The 24676-nt window shown below is 52.9% G+C and overlaps 1 protein-coding gene across 1 annotated transcript in view; it reads left to right on the forward strand.

The window, feature by feature from the left end:
• The window catches only part of EPHB4 (EPH receptor B4), a 54408-nt gene that overhangs the window by 26832 nt on the left and 2900 nt on the right, over positions 1 to 24676 (forward strand). Inside the window, exons 3-14 of the mRNA XM_082197558.1 lie at positions 1281 to 1962; positions 11114 to 11269; positions 12262 to 12591; positions 14175 to 14299; positions 14438 to 14594; positions 16142 to 16244; positions 16545 to 16615; positions 17535 to 17648; positions 17884 to 18131; positions 20056 to 20271; positions 21588 to 21737; positions 23688 to 23881. Of these exons, the coding sequence (XP_082053684.1) occupies positions 1281 to 1962; positions 11114 to 11269; positions 12262 to 12591; positions 14175 to 14299; positions 14438 to 14594; positions 16142 to 16244; positions 16545 to 16615; positions 17535 to 17648; positions 17884 to 18131; positions 20056 to 20271; positions 21588 to 21737; positions 23688 to 23881 (2546 nt within the window). The remainder of the gene's footprint in view (positions 1 to 1280; positions 1963 to 11113; positions 11270 to 12261; positions 12592 to 14174; positions 14300 to 14437; positions 14595 to 16141; positions 16245 to 16544; positions 16616 to 17534; positions 17649 to 17883; positions 18132 to 20055; positions 20272 to 21587; positions 21738 to 23687; positions 23882 to 24676) is intronic.

A 24676-nucleotide genomic window follows, 5' to 3' on the forward strand; every position in this document is an offset into this window, starting at 1 on the left:
CAGGGGCTGATGGGAAGTGTGGCCCCACTGGCCTTGCTGACAGGGGCTGATGGGAAGTGTGGCCCCAATGGCCGTGCTGACAGGGGCTGATGGGAAGTGTGGCCCCAATGGCTGTGCTGACAGGGGCTGATGGGAAGTGTGGCCCCAATGGCCGTGCTGACAGGAGCTGATGGGAAGTGTGGCCCCAATGGCCGTGCTGACAGGGGCTGATGGGAAGTGTGGCCCTAATGGCTGTGCTGACAGGGGCTGATGGGAAGTGTGGCCCCAATGGCCGTGCTGACAGGGGCTGATGGGAAGTGTGGCCCCACTGGCCTTGCTGACAGGGGCTGATGGGAAGTGTGGCCCCAATGGCCGTGCTGACAGGGGCTGATGGGAAGTGTGGCCCCAATGGCTGTGCTGACAGGGGCTGATGGGAAGTGTGGCCCCAATGGCCGTGCTGACAGGAGCTGATGGGAAGTGTGGCCCCAATGGCCGTGCTGACAGGGGCTGATGGGAAGTGTGGCCCCAATGGCTGTGCTGACAGGGGCTGATGGGAAGTGTGGCCCCAATGGCCGTGCTGACAGGGGCTGATGGGAAGTGTGGCCCCACTGGCCTTGCTGACAGGGGCTGATGGGAAGTGTGGCCCCAATGGCCGTGCTGACAGGGGCTGATGGGAAGTGTGGCCCCAATGGCTGTGCTGACAGGGGCTGATGGGAAGTGTGGCCCCAATGGCCGTGCTGACAGGAGCTGATGGGAAGTGTGGCCCCAATGGCCGTGCTGACAGGGGCTGATGGGAAGTGTGGCCCCAATGGCTGTGCTGACAGGGGCTGATGGGAAGTGTGGCCCCAATGGCCGTGCTGACAGGGGCTGATGGGAAGTGTGGCCCCACTGGCCATGCTGGCAGGGGCTGATGGGAAGTGTGGCCCCAATGGCCGTGCTGACAAGGGCTGATGGGAAGTGTGGCCCCAAATGGCCTTGCTGACAGGGGCTGATGGGAAGTGTGGCCCCAATGGCCGTGCTGACAGGGGCTGATGGGAAGTGTGGCCCCAAATGGCCTTGCTGACAGGGGTTGATGGGAACTGTTTTCCAAAATGGCTGTACTGGCAGGGGCTGATGGGAAGTGTGGCCCCAAATGACTATACTGACCGGGGCTGACGGGAGCTTTTTCCTAAAATGGCCGTGCTGGCGGGGCTAATTGGATCCGTGGCCCAAAACATCGAGAAGGCCAACGGCTTGGGTTGCTCTGAACACCCGACAAACTTTCAAAATGTCCTCTCTCTCTCTCTCTCTCTTTGTGGCAGTGGGAGGAGCTGAGCGGCCTGGACGAGGAGCAGAACAGCGTCCGCACCTTCGAGGTGTGCGGCGTCCGCTCCCCGAACCAGAACAACTGGCTGCGCACCACCTTCGTCCCTCGCTCGGGGGCCACGCACGTCTACGCCGAGCTGCGCTTCACGGTGGTGGAGTGCTTCTCCATCCCGCAGGTCACGCGCTCCTGCAAGGAGACCTTCAACGTCTTCTTCTACGAGGCCGACCGCGACCTGGCCACCGAGTCCTTCCCGCCCTGGATGGAGAACCCCTACGTCAAGGTTGACACGGTGGCGGCCGAGCACCTGACACGCAAGCGAGCGGGCATGGAGGCCTCCGGCAAGGTCAACGTCAAGACCCTCAAGATCGGACCGCTCTCCAAGGCCGGCTTCTACCTGGCCTTCCAGGACCAGGGAGCTTGCATGGCCCTGCTCTCCGTCCGACTCTTCTACAAGAAGTGTCCCGCCGTCACCGTCAACTTCACCCTCTTCCAGGAGACGGTGCCCCGCGAGCTGGTCATGCCCGTGGCCGGCCGGTGCGTGCCCAACGCCGTCAAGGTCAGCGCCCGGCCGCTCAGCATGTACTGCCGCGAGGACGGAGAGTGGGCCGAACAGACCGTCACCGACTGCACCTGCGCGGCCGGACACGAGCCGTCCGAGGAGAACACCAAGTGCCGAGGTAAGGATGCCCCGCAGAGGAGGAGCGTCGTTAGGATTATTACAGTGGTACCTCCAGTTGGGGACGCAGGTGGCGCTGTGGGTTAAACCACAGAGCCTAGGGCTTGCCGATCGAAAGGTTGGCGGTTCGAATCCCCGTGACGGGGTGAGTTCCCATTGCTCAGTCCCTGCTCCTGCCAACCTAGCAGTTCGAAAGCACACCAGTGCAAGTAGATAAATAGGTACTGCTCTGGTGGGAAGGTAAATGGCGTTTCCGTGCGCTGCTCTGGTTCGCCAGAAGCGGCTCAGTCATGCTGGCCACATGACCCGGAAGCTGTACGCCAGCTCCCTCGGCCAATAAAGCGAGATGAGCGCCGCAACCCCAGAGTCGGTCACTACTGGACCTAATGGTCAGGGGTCCCTTTACCTTTACCTCCGGTTGTGGATGGGATCCGTTCCGGAGCTCCGGCTGGATCCCAAGGTTCCCGCAACCGGAGGTGTTGATTCTGTGCATGCGCGAGCGCCGAAACCCGATACTTCTGTGTTTGCCACTTTCGCAACCCAAAGTTTACGTTACCCGAGGGTAACGTAAGCCAAGGCAGGACGGTATTTCGTCATTGATCTCAGTTATATACGTCTATCAATAATAATAATAATAATAATAATAATAATAATAATAATAATAATAATTTATTTATACCCTGCGCATCTGTCTGGGCTTCCCCAGCCACTCTGGGCAGTTTCCAATAAAATATTAAAATACAGTAATGCATCAAACACTAAAAGCTTTTCTAAACAGGGCTGCCTTCAGATGTCGTCTAAAAGTCTGGTAGTAGTTCTCTTTGACATCTGGTGGGAGGGCATTCCACAGGGTGGGGGCCACCACTGAGAAGGCCCTCTGCTATCTATCATCTATCTATCTACCTACCTACCTACCTACCTACAGGGCTCCTCCACACTTGCCCATGTGCTGTGCCTAGAAAGCAAAAGTCCTGAGAGTTTCACGCTTGACCCACGCTTTCTAAGTATGGGTCCAATGAGTTTCCCCCTTGACCTGCTCTCCTTTCCAAGGGAAAACCCGCTCTTCGTGATATAGCAGAACAAATGGCAATCTGGGGGAAACCAAGATTCCTGTTTGCTCTGATTGAGCACTAAAGAGCAGTTTTTTTCCCCAGGAGGGAAAATGTTGTTTATTCAATCTGTATACATTGGTACGTTGGTTTACAAACTTAATCCATTCCGGATGTCCCTTCTTAAACCAAAACCGTTCTTAAACCGAGGCACGCTTTCCCTAATGAGACCTCCCACTGCCGGTGCCCTTCCACCATTCGGATTCCGTTCTTAGACCGAGGCGAAGTTCTCAAACCAAGACACTATTTCCGGTTTTGCAGAGTTTGCAAACCGAATCGTTCTTAAACCGGACAGTTCTTAAACCGAGGTACCACTGTACTGCCCTTCGTCTGCAGATTGCGGGGAATCTCACAACATAAAAACACACAGACGGCAATAAATAAATAAAGGAGGCAAGTAAATGGGAAGCCAGAAAGGTGGAAAGGGGTAGCCGAGACTCTGAGCTCTCGGTGCTGATGCTGTTCAAAGATGATGAGTATTTTATTTATTTTATCTATGTCTTGCTGTGCTGTCCCAGCCGCTCTGTGTGGCTTCCAACACTTACGAAAACATTATAGGACGCACCCTGGCTCCCATCCAGGACTTGCCATCATGGGATCTTCTGGCACACAACTTTGTGAAGTTAATTATTGATTCTATAACCAAGGACTTCCCTCAAGCCTTTAGGGGGTTTTTTTGTTGGGGGGTCTGACCTAAATCTACTGACTGTTGACTTCAAATGGATGAAAAAGACTATTGTGAGACCAAGGGAGAATACTCTTCTCCCTCCAGGCCATGAGTCATAGAATTGTAGACTTGGAAGGGACCCCGACGGTCATCTAGCCCAACCCCCTGCAACGCAGGAATGTGTAGCTGTCCCATACGGGTATCGAACCTGAAAACTTGGTGTTATCAGTGCCACGCTATAAACATCATTCTCTAAATCTCCCGTCGCTGGTTATGAACTGAATTTCGCTCCTGCTTTTCATCGAAGAAGTTCTCAGGTAGTGGTTCTGCCCTCACAACAACAACCCTGAAGGGTAGGCCAGCACGGGTTCGAATCCTCACTCAGCTGTGAAAGAGGGGATCTTGAGGGGTCAGTCAGGGCCTCTTGGCTTGACCTACTTCACATAATAATAATAATAATAATAATAATAATAATAATAATAATAACAACAACAACAATAACAACAACAACAACAATAATAATAATAATAATAATAATTTGTTATTTGTACCCCACGCATCTGGCTGGGCTTCCCCAGCCACTCTGGGCAGCTTCCAACAAAGATTTAAAATACATTAAAATGTCACACATTAAAAACTTCCCTAAACATGGCTGCCTTCAAATGTCTTATAAATCTCAGGTAGTTGTTTATCTTTTTGACATCTGATGGGAGGGCGTTCCACAGGGCGGGTGCCACTACCGAAAAGGCCCTCTGCCTGGTTCCCTGTAACTTCTTGCAGGGAGGGAACACCAGAAGGCCCTCGGAGCTGGACCCTGGTGTCCGGGGTGGAGACACTCCTTCAGGTATACTGGGCCTTTGAGGACATTTAGGGCTTTCAAGGTCAGCACCAACATTTTGAATTGTGCTCGGAAATGTACTAGGAGCCAATGTAGGTCTTTCAAGACCTGTGTTATATGGTCTTGGCGGCCGCCCCCAGTCACCAGTCTAGCAGCCGCATTCTGGATTAGTTGTAGTTTCCGGGTCACCTTCAAAGGTAGCCCCACGTAGAGCGCATTGCAGTAGTCCAAGCGAGAGATAACCAGAGCATGCACCACTGCGGGCAGGTAGGGTCTCATCCTGCGTACCAGATGGAGCTGGTAGACAGCTGCCCTGCACACAGAACTGACCTGCGCCTCCATGGACAGCGGTGAGTCCAGAATGACTCCCAGGCTGCGCACCTGGTCCTTCGGGGGCACAGTTGCCCCATTCAGAACCAGGGAGTCCCCCACACCTGACCGCCTCCTGTCTCCCAAAAACAGTACTTCTGTCTTGTCAGGATTCAACCTCAATCTGTTAGCCGCCATCCATCCTCCAGCCACACAGGGCTGTTGTGAGGATAAAGCAGAGAGCAGGGGGAGAACAAAATACGCTGCCTCGACCTCTTTGGAAGAGAGGTACAAATCTGTGGCACAGCCGCATTGGGAACATTTGTGTTCAGTTATGGCTGCCTCACCTCAAAAGGGATATTGTAGAGCTGGAAAAAATTCCGAAAAGCGCAGCCCACCATGATCAAGGGGATATGGAGCGACTCAATACAGTGTTTGGGGACTTTTAGTTTGGAGAAAATCATAGAATCCTAGAGTTGGAAGAGACCACAAGGGCCATCGAGTCCAACCCCCTGCCAAGCAGGAAACACCATCAGAGCACTCCTGACATATGGTTGTCAAGCCTCTGCTTAAAGACCTCCAAAGTAGGAGACTCCACCACACTCCTTGGCAGCAAATTCCACTGTCCAACAGCTCTTACTGTCAGGAAGTTCTTCCTAATGTTTAGGTGGAATCTTCTTTCTTGTAGTTTGGATCCATTGCTCCGTGTCCGCTTCTCTGGAGCAGCAGAAAACAACCTTTCTCCCTCCTCTATGTGACATCCTTTTATATATTTGAACATGGCTATCATATCACCCCTTAACCTCCTCTTCTCCAGGCTAAGCATGCCCAGCTCCCTTAGCCGTTCCTCATAAGGCATCGTTTCCAGGCCTTTGACCATTTTGGTTGCCCTCCTCTGGACACGTTCCAGTTGGTCAGTGTCCTTCTTGAACTGTGGTGCCCAGAACTGGACACAGTACTCCAGGTGAGGTCTGACCAGAGCAGAATACAGTGGCACTATTACTTCCCTTGATCTAGATGCTATACTCCTATTGATGCAGCCCAGAATTGCATTGGCTTTTTTAGCTGCCGCGTCACACTGTTGGCTCATGTCAAGTTTGTGGTCAACCAAGACTCCTAGATCCTTTTCACATGTACTGCCACCCCTCCAAAAGGCGAGGAATAATAATAATAATTTATTATTTATACCCCACCCATCTGGCTGGGTCTCCCCAGCCACCCTGGGCAGCTTCCAACAATGTATTAAAATACAGTGGTCTGTTAAACATTAAAATCTTCCCTAAACAGGGCTGCCTTCAGATGTCGTCTAAAATTCTGGTAGTTGTTTTTCTCTTTGACATATGGTGGGAGGGCGTTCCACAGGGCGGGCACCACCACCCAGAAGGCCCTGTGCCTGGTTCCCTGTAGCTTTACTTCTCTCAGGGAGGGAACCGCCAGAAGGCCCTCGGAGCTGGACCTCAGTGTCCAGGCTGGACGATGGGGGTGGAGACGCTCCTTCAGATCTACTGGGCCTTTGAGGCTGTTTAGGGCTTTCAAGGTCAGCACCAACACTTTGAATTGTGCTCGGAAGAGGCGGCTTGATGGAAGCTTACGAAAGAACAGTGGGTAGAAGAAAGTTTTTCTTACAATCTCATGACACCATAATTTGTGGGAGCTGAATGCTGGGAGATTCAGGGCAGGTAAAAGAAAAATTCTTCACAGCGCAGTCAGAGTTAAACTGTGGAACTCCCTGCCACAGGAAACCAACTTGGATGGCTTCAAAAGAGGATTGGGCAAAGGCATGGAGGAGGCGAGGGCTAGCGATGGCTACTAGCCATGGGCGGTTCTGGTCTGCCTCCCAGCGATTCTTCCGAATCCCAGTTTTGTGTTGGCTTCCCAGCAGCGCTCTCCTTACGTTCTTAAGCTACGATATCCTTTTTGAGAAGAAGAAGAGACCAGATCTGCGGGCAGGGTGCCAAAAGGGGCCACCGAAGCTTTAGCATGCGGAAGAGGCCCCCAGCCCTGCGCCTTCTTGCGAGGAAGAGAGACCGCATTCCATCATTCCTCGCTTCGTAGAAAACCAGGGCAGCGGATCAGGCACCAGGAAACGTAAACAGTTTGCAGGGAGGGAGCCACGTCTCAGTAAGAGAGGGATGTGTGTCTGTTGGCCGCGATCGCTGTGCTCGCTTTCAGGGACTCAGACAGATTCCCTCCTCTCGGAGTCTTTTGTCTGGCAATCCAACCAGATGGGCGGGGTATACATAATAAAATTATTATTATTAACATCCTCATCACAGCTTCTCCCACACTCTGTCCTTTGACGCCCTAAGGTTCCCCTCTGTGCGATGCTTTGAAAGCACAAGACTTCTCCTGAAAGCATCTGGGAACTGTAGTTTTCCCACTTGTGGAGCTACGGTTCCCAGAAAATCCACAAGCAGGATTTGAACGCAAGACCGGCACTCTCCCTTCCAGTGGCAACTGGCATTCGGACGCATTGCTTTCTGCGACTGTAGAAGTTGCAGAGCATAGCTACCCCGTATTTTTCGCTCTATAAGACGCACCAGACCACAAGACGCACCTAGTTTTTGGAGGAGGAAAAAAAGAGAAAAAATATTCTGAATCTCAGAAGCCAGAACAGCAAGAGGGATCGCTGCACAGCGAAAGCAGCAATCCCTCTTGCTGTTCTGGCTTCTGGGATAGCCGCGCAGCCTGTATTCGCCCCATAAGACGCACACACATTTCCCCTTACTTTTTAGGAGGGAAAAATTGAGTCTTACAGAGCAAAAAATACAGTATATTGACAATTAGCCATCAATAGCCCTCTCCTCCTCCATGAATTTGCCTAATCCTCTTTTAAGGCCATCCAGGTCCATGGCCACTCCTGCCTACAGTGGCAGGGAGTTCCACAGTCCTGAATCTCCCAACATTCAGCTTCCTCGGATACCCAGGACTTCTAGCATTGTGAATCTTAGAGGAAAAAAACTTTCTCTAGCCCCTTCCATGCCCCGTTTTGCAAATTTCCGCCCTGCTGCTTCTCCCCTTCCCTTTTCTCTGAACCCCAAAAGCCCCCAAATGCTGTGACCTGCCGTCGCCCCGGCCCCTCGATCGATTTGATGGCCCTTATCCGAAACTTCCCCAGCTCTTTCGGCATCCTTTTTCAGTCGAGGCGACCAGAACGGTGCAGGAAAACATGCGCCAAAGAATTTTGCAAAAGCATTGCAGTTTTATTTTTGATCCTTTCCTCTGCGGTCTCTGGTGCAGTTCAAATGCAGCAAAGGGGTCTTTCCCCAAAGACCCCTTCGCCAGCCCCCTTGCTCCCCCAGGAAGCCCCCCACTGCTTCAAGGGACCCCTCTCGTACCCCCAGCCTTGCAGTTGCTTTCTCTCTCGCGTCGTCGTTCTGTCTCCTCTGGGTCAGGAAGGACGGGTCTTTGAACTCCGGGGCGGCTGGACGGGGGCTTGCAAGCCCCCAGGAATTCCAAATATCTGTGGGGTCAAGGGTAACTAACTCCGGCAGGCGGCTGGAGTGGGGTGGGGAGGGAGAGAGTCCTCAACAAGGCCTCTGGGAGTGGGGCGGACTTAGGGGGCAGCTGACAAGAAAGCTGCTGGGACTGTTTCAGCCATTGTTTACTGCTGCCTTCATTGTGAAACATCGTTTTTTCTTCTGCGGAGGGGGGGAAAAGGGCGAAAGTCTGCTATCTCCCAGGGATAGCAAGGGTTATCCTCTACATTTGTTTAGTGAGGAGTCGATAACATTCCTGCTGTTCGGAATACACTTTTGCTGGGTTTAGCTAGTGTCCGTCCTGGGCAGATGCCATTAGTGGCTTTTAACTTGTTTGTTTATTCCGTTTCATTAATCAGTCATTTCCCTTTTTAAAAAAATGATTAGATTTTCCACAATGATAACACAAAGCACAAAGCAGAATGATACACAAAAACAGAAAAAGAAAGAGGGGGGGGGGACAATAAACAGATAAACAATAACAAACTTAATTCTTCACAAATTAAGATTAAACATCTTGATTGACTTCCTCAAATACCTCCCTTCTGAGTTTCCTTGCAATTAAAAGTAACAGCTTTCCAATATCATTATTAAACTCAAACAATTTCCAATTATAGTCCGTCTTATTAACTTTTCTTAACATTCTAAATCCCATTTATTTAATTGTAACTTAGTTTAATCCTAGGCCTATTTGCTTCTTTCTAATTTTTTACATTACAATATTTATTCAAATAGTCCTTAAATTTCCACCGTTAATCAATCGTTTCCCGTGGCACATCTCTTTGGGCTTTGGCTGTCCTTTCCAAGCGCGTAAAAGGATCCTGCAGGATCGGGCCCATGTTCTTTAGTCGTGTCCGCCTCTTCGTGACCCCCTGGACCAGAGCACGCCAGGCCCTCCTGCCTTCCACTGCCTCCCACAGTTTGGTCAAACTCATGTTCATAGCTTCGAGAACACTGTCCCACCATCTCGTTCTCCGTCGTCCCCTCCTTCTCCTTGGGCCCTCCATCTTCCCCAACATCAGGGTCTTTTCCAGGGAGTCTTCTCTTCTCCGGAGGTGGCCAAAGTCTTGGAGCCTCAGCTTCAGGATCTGTCCTTCCAGTGAGCACTCAGGGCTGATTTCCTTAAGAATGGAGAGGTTGGATCTCCTTGCAGTCCATGGGACTCTCAAGAGTCTCCTCCAGCACCAGAATTCAAAAGCATCCATTCTTCGGCCATCAGCCTTCTTGATGGTCCAGCTCTCACTTCCATACATTTCCTTCAGAATGGACATGTTCTTTAAGAACTTGCCATAGTTTGCTGTGGTCGACACAGTCAAAGGCTTTTGCATAGTCAATGAAGCAGAAGTAGATGTCTTTCTGGAACTCTCTAGCTTTCTCCATAATCCAGCGCATGTTTGCAATTTGGTCTCTGTTCCTCTGCCCCTTCGAAATCCAGCTTGCACTTCTGGGAGTTCTCGGTCCACATACTGCTTGAGCCTTCCTTGTAGAATCTTAAGCATAACCTTGCTAGCATGTGAAATGAGTGCAATTGTGCGGTAGTTGGAGCATTCTTTGGCACTGCCCTTCTTTGGGATTGGGATGTAGACTGATCTTCTCCAATCCTCTGGCCACTGCTGCGTTTTCCAAACTTGAGTGTAGCACCTTAACAGCATCATCGTTTAAAATTTTAAATAGTTCAGCTGGAATACCATCGCTTCCACTGGCCTTGTTATTTGCAGTGCTTTCTAAGGCCCATTTGACTTCACTCTCCAGGATGTCTGGCTCAAGGTCAGCAACCACACTACCTGGGGTGTACAAGACATCCATATCTTTCTGGTATAATTCCTCTGTGTATCCATAGCCCTCCCCGTATTCGCCCAGTCCTCTTTGAAAGCCGTCCAAGTCGTTGGCGACCCCGGCCTCCAGTAGCGGGGAGTTCCAAAGTGTAACTGTGCAATGTTACGAAAAACGACTTCCTTTTATCTGTCCTCACTGAAATCTCTATGGGGCCATCTAACCCCGGCGTCTCCAAACTCTGCCCTCCAGCTGTTTTGGGACTACAATTCCCATCATCCCACTGGTCCTGTTAGCTAGGGATGATGGGAGTTGTAATCCCAAAAACATCTGGAGGGCAGAGTTTGGGGGTGCCTGATCTAACCCAGGCGTAGGCAACCTAAGGCCCGGGGGCCGGATCCAGCCCAGTCGCCTTCTCAGTCCAGCCCGCGGATGGTCCGGGAATCAGCGTGTTTTTACATGAGTAGAATGTGTGCTTTTATTTAAAATGCATCTCTGGGTTATTTGTGGGGCATAGGAATTTGTTCATCCCCCCCCCAAAAAAAATATAGTCTGAGGGACAGCGGACTGGCCCCCTGCTGAAAAAGTTTGCTGGCCCCTGATCTAACCCCCTGCAGCAAAGCAAGAATCCCTGACAGACAGCCACTTCCTTTTAAAAAACCTCCAGTGGTTATAGAGGGTTGAAAGGGACCCCCAGAGGTCATCCAGCCCAACCCCATGCAATGTAGGAATCGTAGCTAAAGAATCCCTGACAGACAGCCGTCCGACCTCTGTTTAAAAGCTTCCAATGAAGGCGATCCCACCGCCACCCTCTTAAGGTTATAGAGTTCTAAGGTTGACAGGGCCCCTCAGAGATCATCCAGCCCAACCCGCTGCAGCAGTACGGGGATCGCAGCGGAAGAATCCTGGATCGCAGCGGCCATCTGACCAGCAAGGATCCTTCTCACGTCCTCTTGTCTCTCCCTCTCGCCCCGCAGCCTGCCCGGCAGGGATGTTCAAGCCCTCTCAAGGCGAGGGCTTTTGCCAGAGCTGCCCGGCCTTCAGCCAATCAAACGCCCCGGGATCCAGCGGATGCCCTTGCCGCAACGGATTCTACCGGACGGAGAAGGACCCCATGACGAAGCCGTGTGCTAGTAAGTGACGTCAAAGGCGGTGGCGGGGGAGAGCGGTTCGGCGGGAGCTGGGTTCCGGTTCCGGGGGCTAGTATTTGACCTACGGAGCTTTCGGTGACTCGGGACCCCAGCACCTCACAGGTTGGCTCCCCCTTCGTGAACCAACCTGGATCCTGTGATCTTTGTGTGCTCCCCCCATGGGAGGTCTGGAGGGTGGCAGCATGAGGACGGGGCCTTTTCGGTGGTGGCCCCTGCTTTTGCGCTGCTCTCCCCAGGAATGATGCCCTGGCACCATTTTTAGGCGCCAGGCGGAGGTTCTTTTTCCAACTGGACTTTGGGCTTTTAGTGATCTGTGATCTGGAAGAAATTGATATTTTAGTGTGGAACTCTTTTTGGCGCCTGCTAAAAGCAGCGATGAAGAATGGCACTGGATGTTTTGTCTGTAGTTTATTGCTGTTTCTCATCTTTCAAACGGCTTTAGGAGTTCCTTTTCCGTATAACTTATCGTTTTACTGTCTCTCGGGCTTTAAAACAGAAAAGCAAACAAGGGGTATTGAAATTTTGGGTGTTTTCCTCTTTCCTTTTGGTCCTAACGTTGGTTTTAATGTGCTTTGCTGAAAGTTACTTTTGGGGGGGAAAGGGGGAAAAAAGACAAATGAGCTTAATAAAAATTAAAACAATCGAAAGCAGCTGGAGGGAAGCAGGTTGATAGGAGAGTTGGATGGGATCCCCAAAGGTCATCCAGACGAACCCCATGCACTGAGGGAATCTCAGCTAGATCACCCCTGGCAGATGGACACCTGACCTCTGCTTGAAAACCTCCAAGGAAGGGAGTCCATTCCGCTGCCAAACAGCTCTTGCCGTCAGAAAGGGACACCCAGGGGTCATCTAGCCCAACCCGCCTGCAACGCAGAGGGTTCAAGTTTGCTTTGTTTGGAGCAGGGCTGCCCTGGGGTAGGTCGGAGTCCCCCCATCCTGACCGTTGCCTCTTTCCCTCCCTCCCTTCCCCGCAGAAGGCCCGTCCAAGCCCCGCAGCCCCGAGGCCAAGATCAACGGCTCGGTGGCCGTCCTGAAGTGGAGCGAGCCCCTCGAGAACGGCGGCCGCGACGACGTGGCCTACCACGTCACCTGCTCCGAGTGCCCCGAGAAGCAGCCGTGCCGGCCCTGCTCCCGCCTGGCTTACGCCCCCCGGTCCAGGGGGCTGTGGGAGCGCTCGGTCACCGTGGAGGGGCTACAGCCCTACATCAACTACCTCTTCCGGATCCAAGCCGTCAACGGCGTGTCCGAGATGAGCCACAACCCGCCGGCCTCGGAGTCCATCAACGTGACCACCAACAAGGACGGTCAGTCGCTCCCGCGGGCGGAACGGCGCAGGAATGCTTTAATATTTATACCCCGCCCATCTGGCTGGCTTTCCCCACCCACTCTGGGCGGCTTCCAACAAAGATTAAAAATACATTAAAATGTCACCCAATAAAAACTTCCCTAAAGAGGGCTGCCTTCAGATGTCTTCTAAAAGTCAGATAGTTGTTTATTTCCTTGACATCTGGTGGGAGGGCGTTCCACAGGGCGGGGGCCACCACCGAGAAGGCCCTGTACCTGGTTCCATGTAACCTCACTTCTCGCAGGGAGGGAACTGCCAGAAGGCCCTCGGAGCTGGACCTCAGTGTCTGGGCTGAAAGATGGGGGTGGAGACGCTCCTTCAGGTATACTGGGCCTTTGAGGCCGTTTAGGACTTTCAAGGTCAGCACCAATACAGTGGTACCTCTGGTTAAGTACTTAATTCGTTCTGGAGGTCCATTCTTAACCTGAAACTGTTCTTAACCTGAAACACCACTTTAGCTAATTGGGGCCTCCCGCTGCCACTGCGCCGCCGGAGCCCAATTTCTGTTCTTATCCTGAAGCAAAGTTCTTAATCTGAAGTACTATTTCTGGGTTAGCGGAGTCTGTAACCTGAAGCGTATGTAACCCGAGGTACCACTGTACTTTGAATTGTGCTTGGAAACGTCCTGGGAGCCAATGCAGATCTCTCAGGACCGGTGTTATATGGTCTCAGCAGCCGCTCCCAGTCCCCGGTCTAGCAGCCGCATTCTGGATTAGTTATAGTTTCCGCATCACCTTCAAAGGCAGCCCCACGTAGAGCGCATGACAGTAGTCCAAGCAGGAGATAACCAGAGCAAGCTCCACTTTGGCCAGACAGTCCGTGGGCAGGGAGGGTATCATCCTGCATACCAGATGGAGCTGGTAGACAGCTGCCCTGGACACTGATTTGACCTGCGCCTCCATGGACAGCGGTGAGTCCAAAATGACTCCCCGGCTGCGCACCTGGTCCTTCGGGGGCACAGTTGCCCCATTCAGGACCAGGGAGTCCTCCACACCTGCCCGCCTCCCGTACTTCTGTCTTGTCAGGATTCAACCTCAATCTGTTAGCCGCCATCCAACCTCCAACCGCCTCCAGACACTCACACAGGACCTTCACTGCCTTCGCTGGTTCCGATTTGAAAGAAAGATAGAGCTGGGTATCATCCGCATATTGATGAACACCCAGCCCAAACCCCCTGATGATCTCTCCCAGCGGCTGCATGTAAATGTTGAAAAGCATGGGGGAGAGGAGGGAACCCTGAGGCACCCCACAAGTGAGAGCCCAGGGGTCTGAACACTCATCCCCCACCACCACTTTCTGGACACGGCCCAGGAGGAAGGAGCGGAACCACTGTATGACAGTGCCCCCAGCTCCCAGCCCCTCTAGACGGTCCAGAAGGATGTTGTGGTCGATGGTGTCAAAGGCTTCTGTTGCTGGACCCAAGACGGATGGGAGCTGTAGCTTTGGGTTCCAGCGCTACGTGCGAGAGAGACCGCAGGAAGCCTCCTAGGGGCTGCCTCATCGCCCGTGGCTCACGCGGCCCCCTATTTTCTCTCCCCACAGTCCCCCAGCCCGTCTCCGAAATCCAGCAAACATCTGCCAGCTCCAGCACTGTCACTTTGACCTGGCCTCCCGTCCAGCCTCCCACCGGGAGCATCCTGGACTACGAAGTCAAGTATTATGAGAAGGTGAGCAGAAGAGGGGGGGAGACGTCGGAAGGGACCTCCAGGGGCCATCCAGCCCAACCCCCTGCGGTGGGGAGTGGGGTGTTGGAAAAGGAGCAGTTTTCCGGTGCCCTTTCACCACCCCTTTTCCCTCCCATGCAGAGCGGCGGGGGCACCATGTTTGTGAAGACGTCTGAGAACCAGGTGACCCTCAGCGGCTTGCGGCGAGGGGCGATGTACGGGGTTCAAGTCCGTGCCCGCTCGGAGGCCGGGTACGGAACGTTTGGGCCCGAGAAGGCCTTCCAGACCCAGGGAATGGGTGAGTAAGAGCTCTTAATATTAGCCTATGTTTCTTTCCCATTTGGAGAAATCAATACTTCTTTCTTTTCTTTTTCATCTTTTCACCTTTTTTCTTACTCTTATATTGTGATGTTTTTTTCTTCTGTATTGAATTTTTCTGTACTTACCTTCGTTGTAAATGATCATTTACGTCTGTATTTTAAACCAATAAAGATTTTTAAAAGGTAAAGGTAAACAGACCCCTGACCATTAGGTCCAGTCATGACCGACTCTGGGGTTGCAGCGCTCATCTCGCTTTATTGGCCGTGGGAGCCGGCGTACAGCTTCCGGGTCATGTGGCCAGCAGGACTAAGCCGCTTCTGGCAAACCAGAGCAGTGCACGGAAACGCCATTTACCTTCCTGCCAGAGCGGTACCTATTTATCTACTTGCACTTTGAGGTGCTTTCGAACTGCTAGGTTGGCAGGAGCAGGGACCGAGCAACGGGAGCTCACCCCGTGGCGGGGATTCGAACCACCGACCTTCTGATCGGCAAGTCCTAGGCTCTGTGGTTTAATCCACAGCACCACCTGCGTCCCTTAATAAAGATTTACCATGGAAGGGAAAAAAAGGATAAATCAAGCACATGGTGGAGTGCATATCTGACTAGGGGCTGGTGGGAATTTCTGTCCAAAATGGCTGTGGGATGGTTGGAGCGGATCGGAACGGTACTCCAATATTCCTTACGTAACAGCAGGCAGACCAGTCATGTCCCCAGGCCTAGTTTAAAAGGCCACGTGGCTCACTCTGCCAAAGTCCTGGCTCTAGAGAAGTGTTTCTGCCTGGCGCTAAAAGATATGTGATAATGTAAAAGCTTTTGGCGAAGGTGTCAGGCGAGTCTCCCTAGGGATAGCATCTCACAAAGGGAACGACGGTATAAAAACATAAAAAACCATACAGTCAAATCCTTATTGTTATTTAGTCGTTTAGTCGTGTCTGCCTCTTTGTGTCCCCCTGGACCAGAGCACGCCAGGCCCTCCTGTCTTCCACTGCCTCCCGCAGTTTGGTCAGACTCATGCTGGTAGCTTCGAGAAGACTGTCCAACCATCTCGTCCTCCGTCGTCCCCTTCTCCTTGGGCCCTCCATCTTCCCCAACATCAGGGTCTTTTCCAGGGAGTCTTCTCTTCTCATGAGGTGGCCAAAGTCTTGGAGCCTCAGCTTCAGGATCTGTCCTTCCAGTGAGCACTCAGGGCTGATTTCCTTCAGAATGGAGAGGTTGGATCTTCTTGCAGTCCATGGGACTCTCCAGAGTCTCCTCCAGCACCAGAATTCAAAAGCATCCATTCTTCCGCGATCAGCCTTCTTGATGGTCCAGCTCTCACTTCCATACATCACTACTGGGAAAACCAGAGCTTTAAATCAAATCAAATTTAAGTCAAATCATAAGGAGCTGGAAAACAGAAGAATTAAATGATGTCAAAAGGCTTCATTGTTTCTCATGTTGCATTTTAATGATGTAACGTGCCCTGGGTGCTCAGTAAATCATCATAATTCTGATAAATTTCTCTCTGCTCTTCTAACCCCATAGAGTCGGGAAGCAGCACAGAGAAGCTGGCCCTGATTGTGGGAACAGCAGCGTTGGGGGCACTCCTGGTACTGGCCGTGATCATTGTGGCCATCGTCTGCTTCCGGTAAGGTGCCGCGTCCCAGAGCTGGCCGAGGGGATGTGATTAACCGGAGGTTGTGGGAGGGGCTAAATGGACAGTGGGAGGAGCCAGCTGGAGGGCTGATGGGAGCCGTACTCCAAAATTACCTGGGCAGGGAGGATGGGAGTTGCAGTCAGGCGCTGGAGGGGCAGAGCGCAAAGAAAATTCAGACAGTGATTGACGCCTCCCTTTGGAACGCGGTTGTGGGGGAGGAGCTAAAGGGAGGGACAGTGGGCGGAGCCACCGAGTTGGCCTTGACGCCATCTTGTTTCTTCCCTCGGGCAGCCGCCAGGGGTCGTCCAGGTCACGGGAGCAAGAATACTCCGACAAGCCTGGGCAGTACCTGATTGGACACGGTGAGTGAGCGGAGGCGGGCACCGTGGTGATGTCGGTGGGAGGAGCCTGGGTGGTGGGAGGAGCTAAGGTAGAAAGACCCACAAGGGGTGGCATGTTTGGGTTAGTCCATTGCCAGCTCCGAAAGCGATAATTCCTGACGTGCCCTGGTTTTCGGATGTAAAAATGGCACCGGGGGGGGGGGAGTTTTGCTGAATTAGCTGAATGTTTTGCTGAATTTGCTGAGTTTTGCTGAATTAGCTGAATTTGCTGAATGTTGGGAAACTCGGATGGATGGCAACGCGATGGGAAAAGCGGCAGAAACAACTCCCAAATCTAAAAATCACTTTTAAAAAGCTCAACAATTTGGGTTTGTCCCCCCCAAAAATGCTCAATGACTCTGTGGACGTCAGGAAATATGGCAACCCTACGAAAGGGGTATTTTTTTTAAGCCCTATACGGCCTAGGACCCTTGTATCCACGGGACAGCCTCTCCTGGTATGTCCCACGGAGGACCTTACGGTCTTCAAACAAAAACATCTTGGAGGTCCCAGGCCACAGAGAGGTTAGGCTGGCCGCAACCAGAGCCAGGGCTTTTTCGGCCGTGGCCCCGTTCTGGTGGAACGCTCTGTCCCAAGAGACTAGGGCCCTGCGGGACTTGACATCTTTCCGCAAGACAGAGCTGTTCCACCAGGCCTTTGGCCAAGGCATAGCCAGACCCCCTCCTTTGGCAATCCTCACAGAACTCTAGCCCAATGGTTGCCATCAATTTGATTCAGAATTGATTTTAGAATGAATTGAATTTAGAATGCTGTGTTACTTTTATTGTTGTTAGCCGCTCTGAGCCCGGCTTCGGCTGGAGAGGGCAGGATGTAAAGAAATTATTATTATTATTATCATTATTATTATGTTTATTATGTTTATGTTTCCTCCCCTCTCCAGGCACCAAAGTTTACATCGACCCTTTCACCTACGAAGACCCAAATGAGGCTGTGCGCGAGTTTGCCAAAGAGATTGACGTCTCGTACGTCAAAATCGAGGAGGTCATTGGCGCAGGTAAGGACCGACACTTTAGGTTGCAGCGGGTTGGACTGGATGACCTTTGGGTGTCCCGACCCTTCTATGATTCTAAGTCACAGGCGATCGTAGTTTTGACCTTCACCTGCCTGAGTCTGGCTCCTGCATCGGGGCCAGGTTTCCTCCCCGCTTCCCCGCGAAAGCCCGGCGGGGGATCCCCGGCTGAACGGGTCCCGATCTCCCTGCTCCCTCCCCTGAGTCTCTCTTCCCGCAGGCGAGTTTGGGGAGGTTTGCCGCGGCCTCCTGAAAGTGCCCGGGAAGAAGGAAATCTACGTGGCCATCAAGACCCTGAAAGGCGGCTACACCGAGAAGCAGCGGCGGGAGTTCCTCAGCGAGGCCAGCATCATGGGGCAGTTTGAACACCCAAACATCATCCGCCTGGACGGGGTCATCACAAACAGTGTCCCCGTCATGATCGTCACCGAGTTCATGGAGAACGGAGCCCTCGACTCCTTCCTCCGGGTAAGGCCGGAGGCCGGAGCCAAGAGAGGGCTGGGGGGGTGCAGGCCAGAGGGGGTAGGGGGTCCCCCGATACTTGTAATAAGAAAAGCTCGGGAGGCTTTTGCCCAACCTCACCTTAATAATAATAATTTATTACGTATACCCCGTCCATCTGGCTGAGTTTCCCCAGCCACTCTGGGTGGCTTCCAATCAAGTGTTAAAAACAATACAGAATTAAATATTAAAAACTTCCCTGAACAGGGCTGCCTTCAGATGTCTTCTAAATCTCAGGTAGTTGACGTCTGATGGGAGGAAGTTCCACAGGGCGGGTGCCACCACCGAGAAGGCCCTCTGCCTGGTTCCCTGTAACCTCACTTCTCGCAATGAGGGAACTGCCAGAAGGCCCTCGGCCTTAACACCTGTTTAAAGGTAAAGGTAAAGGGATCCCTGACCATTAGGTCCAGTCGTGGCCGACTCTGGGGTTGTGGCGCTCATCTCGCTTTATGGGCCGAGGGAGCTGGTCTACAGCTTCCGGGTCATGTGGCCAGCAGAACTAAGCCGCTTCTGGCGAACCAGAGCAGTACACGGAAACGCCGTTTACCTTCCTGCCGGAGCGGTACCTATTGATCTACTTGCACTGGTCTGCTTTCGAATTGCTAGGTGGGCAGGAGCAGGGACCGAGCAACGGGAGCTCACCCCGTCGCGGGGATTTGAACCACCGACCTTCTGATCGGCAAGTCCTAGGCTCTGTGGTTTAACCCACAGCGCCACCCGCGTCCCAGCCCTGTTTAGGGAAGCTTTTAATGTTTGATGCATTACGGTATTTTAATATTTTGTTGGAAACCGCCCAGAGTGGCTGGGAAAGCCCAGCCAGATGGGAGGGGTATAAATAATAAATTATGATGATGATGATGATTACTGCAATCTCAACGGAGGGTTTTTCACCCAAATTTCCCAATTCATTGAATTTGTCACTTCTTTTGGCTGCATCAACCCCGAGCAACTGACAATATCTTAAGCAGGAAACGAAACACATGCAGACATGAGAAGTACACATGAACACACGTAGAAAAGGAAAGAATATATAATATATATATTTATTTTTGTTTTATATGCAGCTTGATGTTTTGGTGGGTGGGCGGGTGGGTTGTCGAAAACATCTGGGGAAGGCCTTGAGTCGACGAAGGGTTAAGTTTCCACTGGGCAGGCTGGCTCCCCTAACGCGGCCTTTCTCAATCTGGAGGGGTCCCCAGATGTCGGGACTACAATTCCCATCATCCACTGGCCACGCTCGCTAGGGATGATGGGCGTTGTAGTCCAACAACGTCCCACAGCTGAGAAATGCTGCCTGGAATAATAATAATGATGATAAATTTTATTTATACCGCACCCTCCCAAGCCAAGACCGGGCTCTGGACCCGATATAAAGCAAATTGATTGAAATGCAACTTAAAAACAAGATTAAAATACAACATTAAAACGTTAGAATATAGCCTCATGTCAATGGAAACTCATATCAAAAACTTTTGGGGGGGGGATGAAAACGTCAAGTCTTCACCAAGGCCAACTATCCAGACTGGTCCTACGTGGACCAGAAAAAGCCAGGGAAGTCGCCAAATAGGAATTCCATCACAGGAGGAGAAGGGAAAAAAGAAAGGGGGAGGGGGATCAAGTGGATTCCAAGCCAAAGGCCAGGTGGAACAGCTCTGTCTTACAGGCCCTGCGGAAAGAAATCAGATCCCGCAGGGCCCTGGTCTCATGAGGCAGAGCGTTCCACCAAGCCGGGGCCAGTACTGAAAAGGCCCTGCTCTGGTTGAGGCTAATCTGACTTCCTTAGGGCCCGGGACCTCTAGGGTGTTGCTATTTATGGACCTTGAGGCTCTCCGTGGGGCAGACCGTGGGGTAACTGTTCCTAAGGCTCCTTCCCTGTCTTGCTTTTCCGCAGCTGAACGACGGGCAGTTCACCCCCATCCAGCTGGTGGGGATGTTGCGGGGGATCGCGTCCGGTATGCGCTACCTCTCCGACATGAGCTACGTCCACCGGGATTTAGCCGCCCGCAACATCCTGGTCAACAGCAACTTGGTCTGCAAAGTCTCCGATTTCGGCCTGTCTCGCTTTCTCGAAGAGAATTCGTCCGACCCCACCTACACTAGTTCGCTGGTACGGAAAATTGGTTTTGTGTTTTCCCCGCTCTCGATACTATTCTATTCTGTTCTGTTCTGTTCTTTATTTGTTTCATAAAATGTGTATACCGCTTCATTGCAGAAGGAAACCTCAAAGCGGTTTACCAAAAAAGGACAAAACTATCACTAAAAGATGTACAACCATCATTTAAAACATGCAGAAAGTTAAACGTCAGCAGAGTTGACGTAAACATGAGCAGTAGGAAATAACTTAAAGGGAGTAGGAAGGTTAGATTGGTGAATAGGTTTGAATTGGTTACGTGGTAAGACTGCGATATAAAATAAGGAACCGCCAGGGGGGAGGGAGTCAAAGAAAAAGCAGGTTGAATTTGTTTAGATTCAATTTTTGTTGTTGAAATATTGTAAAATGCAAAAATGGAAACATAATAAAAAAAAAAACTTGCAGAAAGTTAACACTGCAGTAGAACAGAGCAAACCAAATTTAAACACAGGCTTTCTGAACTTCTGGGTAAGGTAAAGGGACCCCTGACCATTAGGTCCAGTCTTGGCCGACTCTGGGGTTGCAGCGCTCATCTCGCTTTACTGGCTGAGGGAGCCGGCGTACAGCTTCCGGGTCATGTGGCCAGCAGGACTAAGCCGCTTCTGGCGAACCAGAGCAGCGCACGGAAACGCCCTTGACCTTCCCGCCGGAGCGGTACCTATTTATCTACTTGCACTTTGTGCTTTCGAACTGCTAGGTTGGCAGGAGCAGGGACTGAGCAACGGGAGCTCACCCCGTCGTGGGGATTCAAACCGCCAACCTTTTGATCGGCAAATCCCAGGCTCTGTGGTTTAACCCACAGCGCCACCTGCGTCCCTAGGGCTGCCTAAATGAGAATGCCTTTGGCAGGCGTCAGAAACAAAACAGGGCACCTGTCCAATGTCATTAGGCAAGGAGTTCCAAAGATTGAGTTCTTACAGATGTTGATGAGGTATCAGGTGGCAATTTTAGCAGTGCTGGTTCCCCAGATCTCAGCAGTCAAAGGGGCGCATGTGGGATGAGGTAGCCTTGTAGGTGAACTGGTCCCAAGTTCTTAAGGGCTTTGTGTAATAGTAGTAACACCTTGAATTCGGAACGGCTTTGGTCCAGCGCAGTGAAATACAGGGCCGAGCCGGAATTCGAACCCGGGTCTCTCTCATGTCCTGGTCCACCACTTAAGCTCTGCATCTCACGAGGAACCCAGGCATCCTGGGAGACGAGATGAGGGCCAGCGCCTGGGGTGTCTGTGTGTCAGAAGCCTCTGCCGCGCTCCTCTTCTTTCATTGGTTGATCCTCCCGATCTCTCTCCTCAGGGTGGGAAGATCCCGATCCGGTGGACGGCCCCGGAAGCCATCGCCTTCCGCAAGTTCACCTCCGCCAGCGACGTCTGGAGCTACGGGATCGTCATGTGGGAAGTCATGTCGTTCGGGGAGAGGCCATATTGGGACATGTCAAACCAGGATGTGAGTGCCTCCCCTGCCCTCATCCAGCCTCCCCTCATGCCCTCAGATGTTTTGGACTACACCTCCCATCAGCCCCGGGCCAGCGTGGCCATTTTGGCCTACACCTCCCATCAGCCCCCAGCCAGGGCGGCCATTTTGGCCTACAGCTCCCATCAGCCACTGGCCAGTGTGGCCATTTTGGCCTACAGCTCCCATCAGCACCTGGCCAGTGTGGCCCTTTTGGCCTACAGCTCCCATCAGCCCCTGGGCAGAGCAGCCATTTTGGCCTACAGCTCCCATCAGCCCCTGGCCAGTGTGGCCATTTTGGCCTACAGCTTCCATCAGCCCCTGGGCAGAGCAGCCATTTTGGCCTACAGCTCCCATCAGCCCCCAGCCAGGGCGGCCATTTTGGCCTACAGCTCCCATCAGCCCCCAGCCAGGGCGGCCATTTTGGCCTACAGCTCCCATCAGCCCCTGGGCAGAGCAGCCATTTTGGCCTACAGCTCCCATCAGCCCGTAGCCAGTGTGGCCCTTTTGGCCTACAGCTCCCATCAGCCCCTGGCCAGGGCTGCCATTTTGGCCTACAGCTCCCATCAGCCCCTGGCCAGGGCTGCCCTTTTGGCCTACAGCTCCCATCAGCCCCTGGCCAGGGCTGCCATTTTGGCCTACAGCTCCCATCAGCCCCTAGGCCAGCGGAGCCATTTTGGCCTACAGCTCCCATCAGCCCCTAGGCCAGCGGAGCCATTTTGGCCTACAACTCCCATCAGCCCCCAGCCAGGGCGGCCATTTTGGCCTACAGCTCCCATCAGCCACTGGCCAGTGTGGCCATTTTGGCCTACAGCTCCCATCAGCACCTGGCCAGTGTGGCCCTTTTGGCCTACAGCTCCCATCAGCCCCTGGCCAGGGCTGCCATTTTGGCCTACAGCTCCCATCAGCCCCTAGGCCAGCGGAGCCATTTTGGCCTACAGCTCCCATCAGCCCCTAGGCCAGCGGAGCCATTTTGGCCTACACCTCCCATCAGCCCCCAGCCAGGGCGGCCATTTTGGCCTACAGCTCCCATCAGCCACTGGCCAGTGTGGCCCTTTTGGCCTACAGCTCCCATCAGCCCCTGGGCAGAGCAGCCATTTTGGCCTACAGCTCCCATCAGCCCCCAGCCAGGGCCGCCATTTTGGCCTACAGCTCCCATCAGCCCCTGGCCAGTGTGGCCATTTTGGCCTACAGCTTCCATCAGCCCCTGGGCAGAGCAGCCATTTTGGCCTACAGCTCCCATCAGCCCCCAGCCAGGGCGGCCATTTTGGCCTACAGCTCCCATCAGCCCCCAGCCAGGGCGGCCATTTTGGCCTACAGCTCCCATCAGCCCCTGGGCAGAGCAGCCATTTTGGCCTACAGCTCCCATCAGCCCGTAGCCAGTGTGGCCCTTTTGGCCTACAGCTCCCATCAGCCCCTGGCCAGGGCTGCCATTTTGGCCTACAGCTCCCATCAGCCCCTGGGCAGAGCAGCCATTTTGGCCTACAGCTCCCATCAGCCCCTAGGCCAGCGGAGCCATTTTGGCCTACAGCTCCCATCAGCCCCTAGGCCAGCGGAGCCATTTTGGCCTACAACTCCCATCAGCCCCCAGCCAGGGCAGCCATTTTGGCCTACAGCTCCTATCAGCCCCTGGCCAGTGTGGCCATTTTGGCCTACAGCTCCCATCAGCCCCTGGGCTGAGCAGCCATTTTGGGCTGCGGCTGTTTGGATCCTGATGGGAGTTGTAGTCCCTGCTTTTGAAACCTCTTATCTTCTTAGAGATAAGCAACCTCTCCCACATTTTTTTCTCAGCCCGTCACCCCCCATTTTATTTTCTGATGATCCTTTTATCGGATGGCCCTCTGTTGTTGTTTTTTTAAAGCTGAGGTTCATGCGTGGCAATGGGGTTGGACTAGATGTCCTTCAGGGACCCCTCCCATGATTCTGTGATTCTGCCCCCCCCAGGTGATAAACGCCATCGAGCAGGACTACCGGCTCCCGCCCCCTACGGACTGCCCCACTTCGCTGCACCAGCTGATGCTGGACTGCTGGCAGAAAGACCGCAACACCCGGCCCCGATTCGCCCAGATCGTCAACTCCTTGGACAAGCTGATCCGGAACCCGGCCAGCCTCAAGATCGTCTCGCGGGGGAACGGAGGGTGAGTCCGGATGAGGCCCCTGCCCTCCTCCCCGGGGAGATCTGGCCTCGGAAATTACTGCGCTTGCTGATTATTCTGCATTGCAGTTGCAACCTTCCTCTCCCCAAAGGATATGTAGTTCTCTTCCACCCCCACTTTAATTCTCACAACGCCCCTTGGAGGTAGGCTAGACCGTGGGCAAGTGACTGGCTCCCCTGGGCAAGTGATTTGACCCCCGCCGTCCCGGGTCCAACGCTCTAACCACTACACCACCGCTGCCTCCCCAAGGAAATAGCTTCCAACCAGGAGATGCCATCGAGGATTGAATCCGGGACCTTCCGCTCACGAGGCAAAGGCTCTGCCATTAAGCTGCAGCCCTTCTCTAGGACTGAATGTGGGTTTGGGGGACCCATATCTGGGGGCTTGCGGACACGGTCAGATTTCAGAGATGGCCGCCCCGGGATAATTGACCATTGCAGAATCATAGAGTTGGAAGGTACAGGCAACTCCCCATTTACACGAGGTCAAGGCATAATAATAGTAATTTATTATTTATTCCCCAGCCACTCTGGGCGGCTTCCAACCAAATATTAAAAACAATACAGCGTCAGACATTAAAAACCTCCGTAAACAGGGCCGCCTTCAGGTGTCTGTTAAGAGTAAAATACAGTGGTACCTCGGGATGCGAACGGGATCCGTTCTGGAGCCCCGTTCACATCCTGAACAGAATGTAACACGCGACAGCACACATGCGCGGGTCGTGTTTTGCCGCTTCCGCACATGCGCATCCTGTCATTTTGACCGTCTGCGCATGCG

Source organism: Podarcis vaucheri (assembly GCF_965113315.1).
Source record: "Podarcis vaucheri genome assembly, chromosome: 13".
In the NCBI taxonomy this organism is placed as follows: Eukaryota; Metazoa; Chordata; class Lepidosauria; order Squamata; family Lacertidae; genus Podarcis; species Podarcis vaucheri.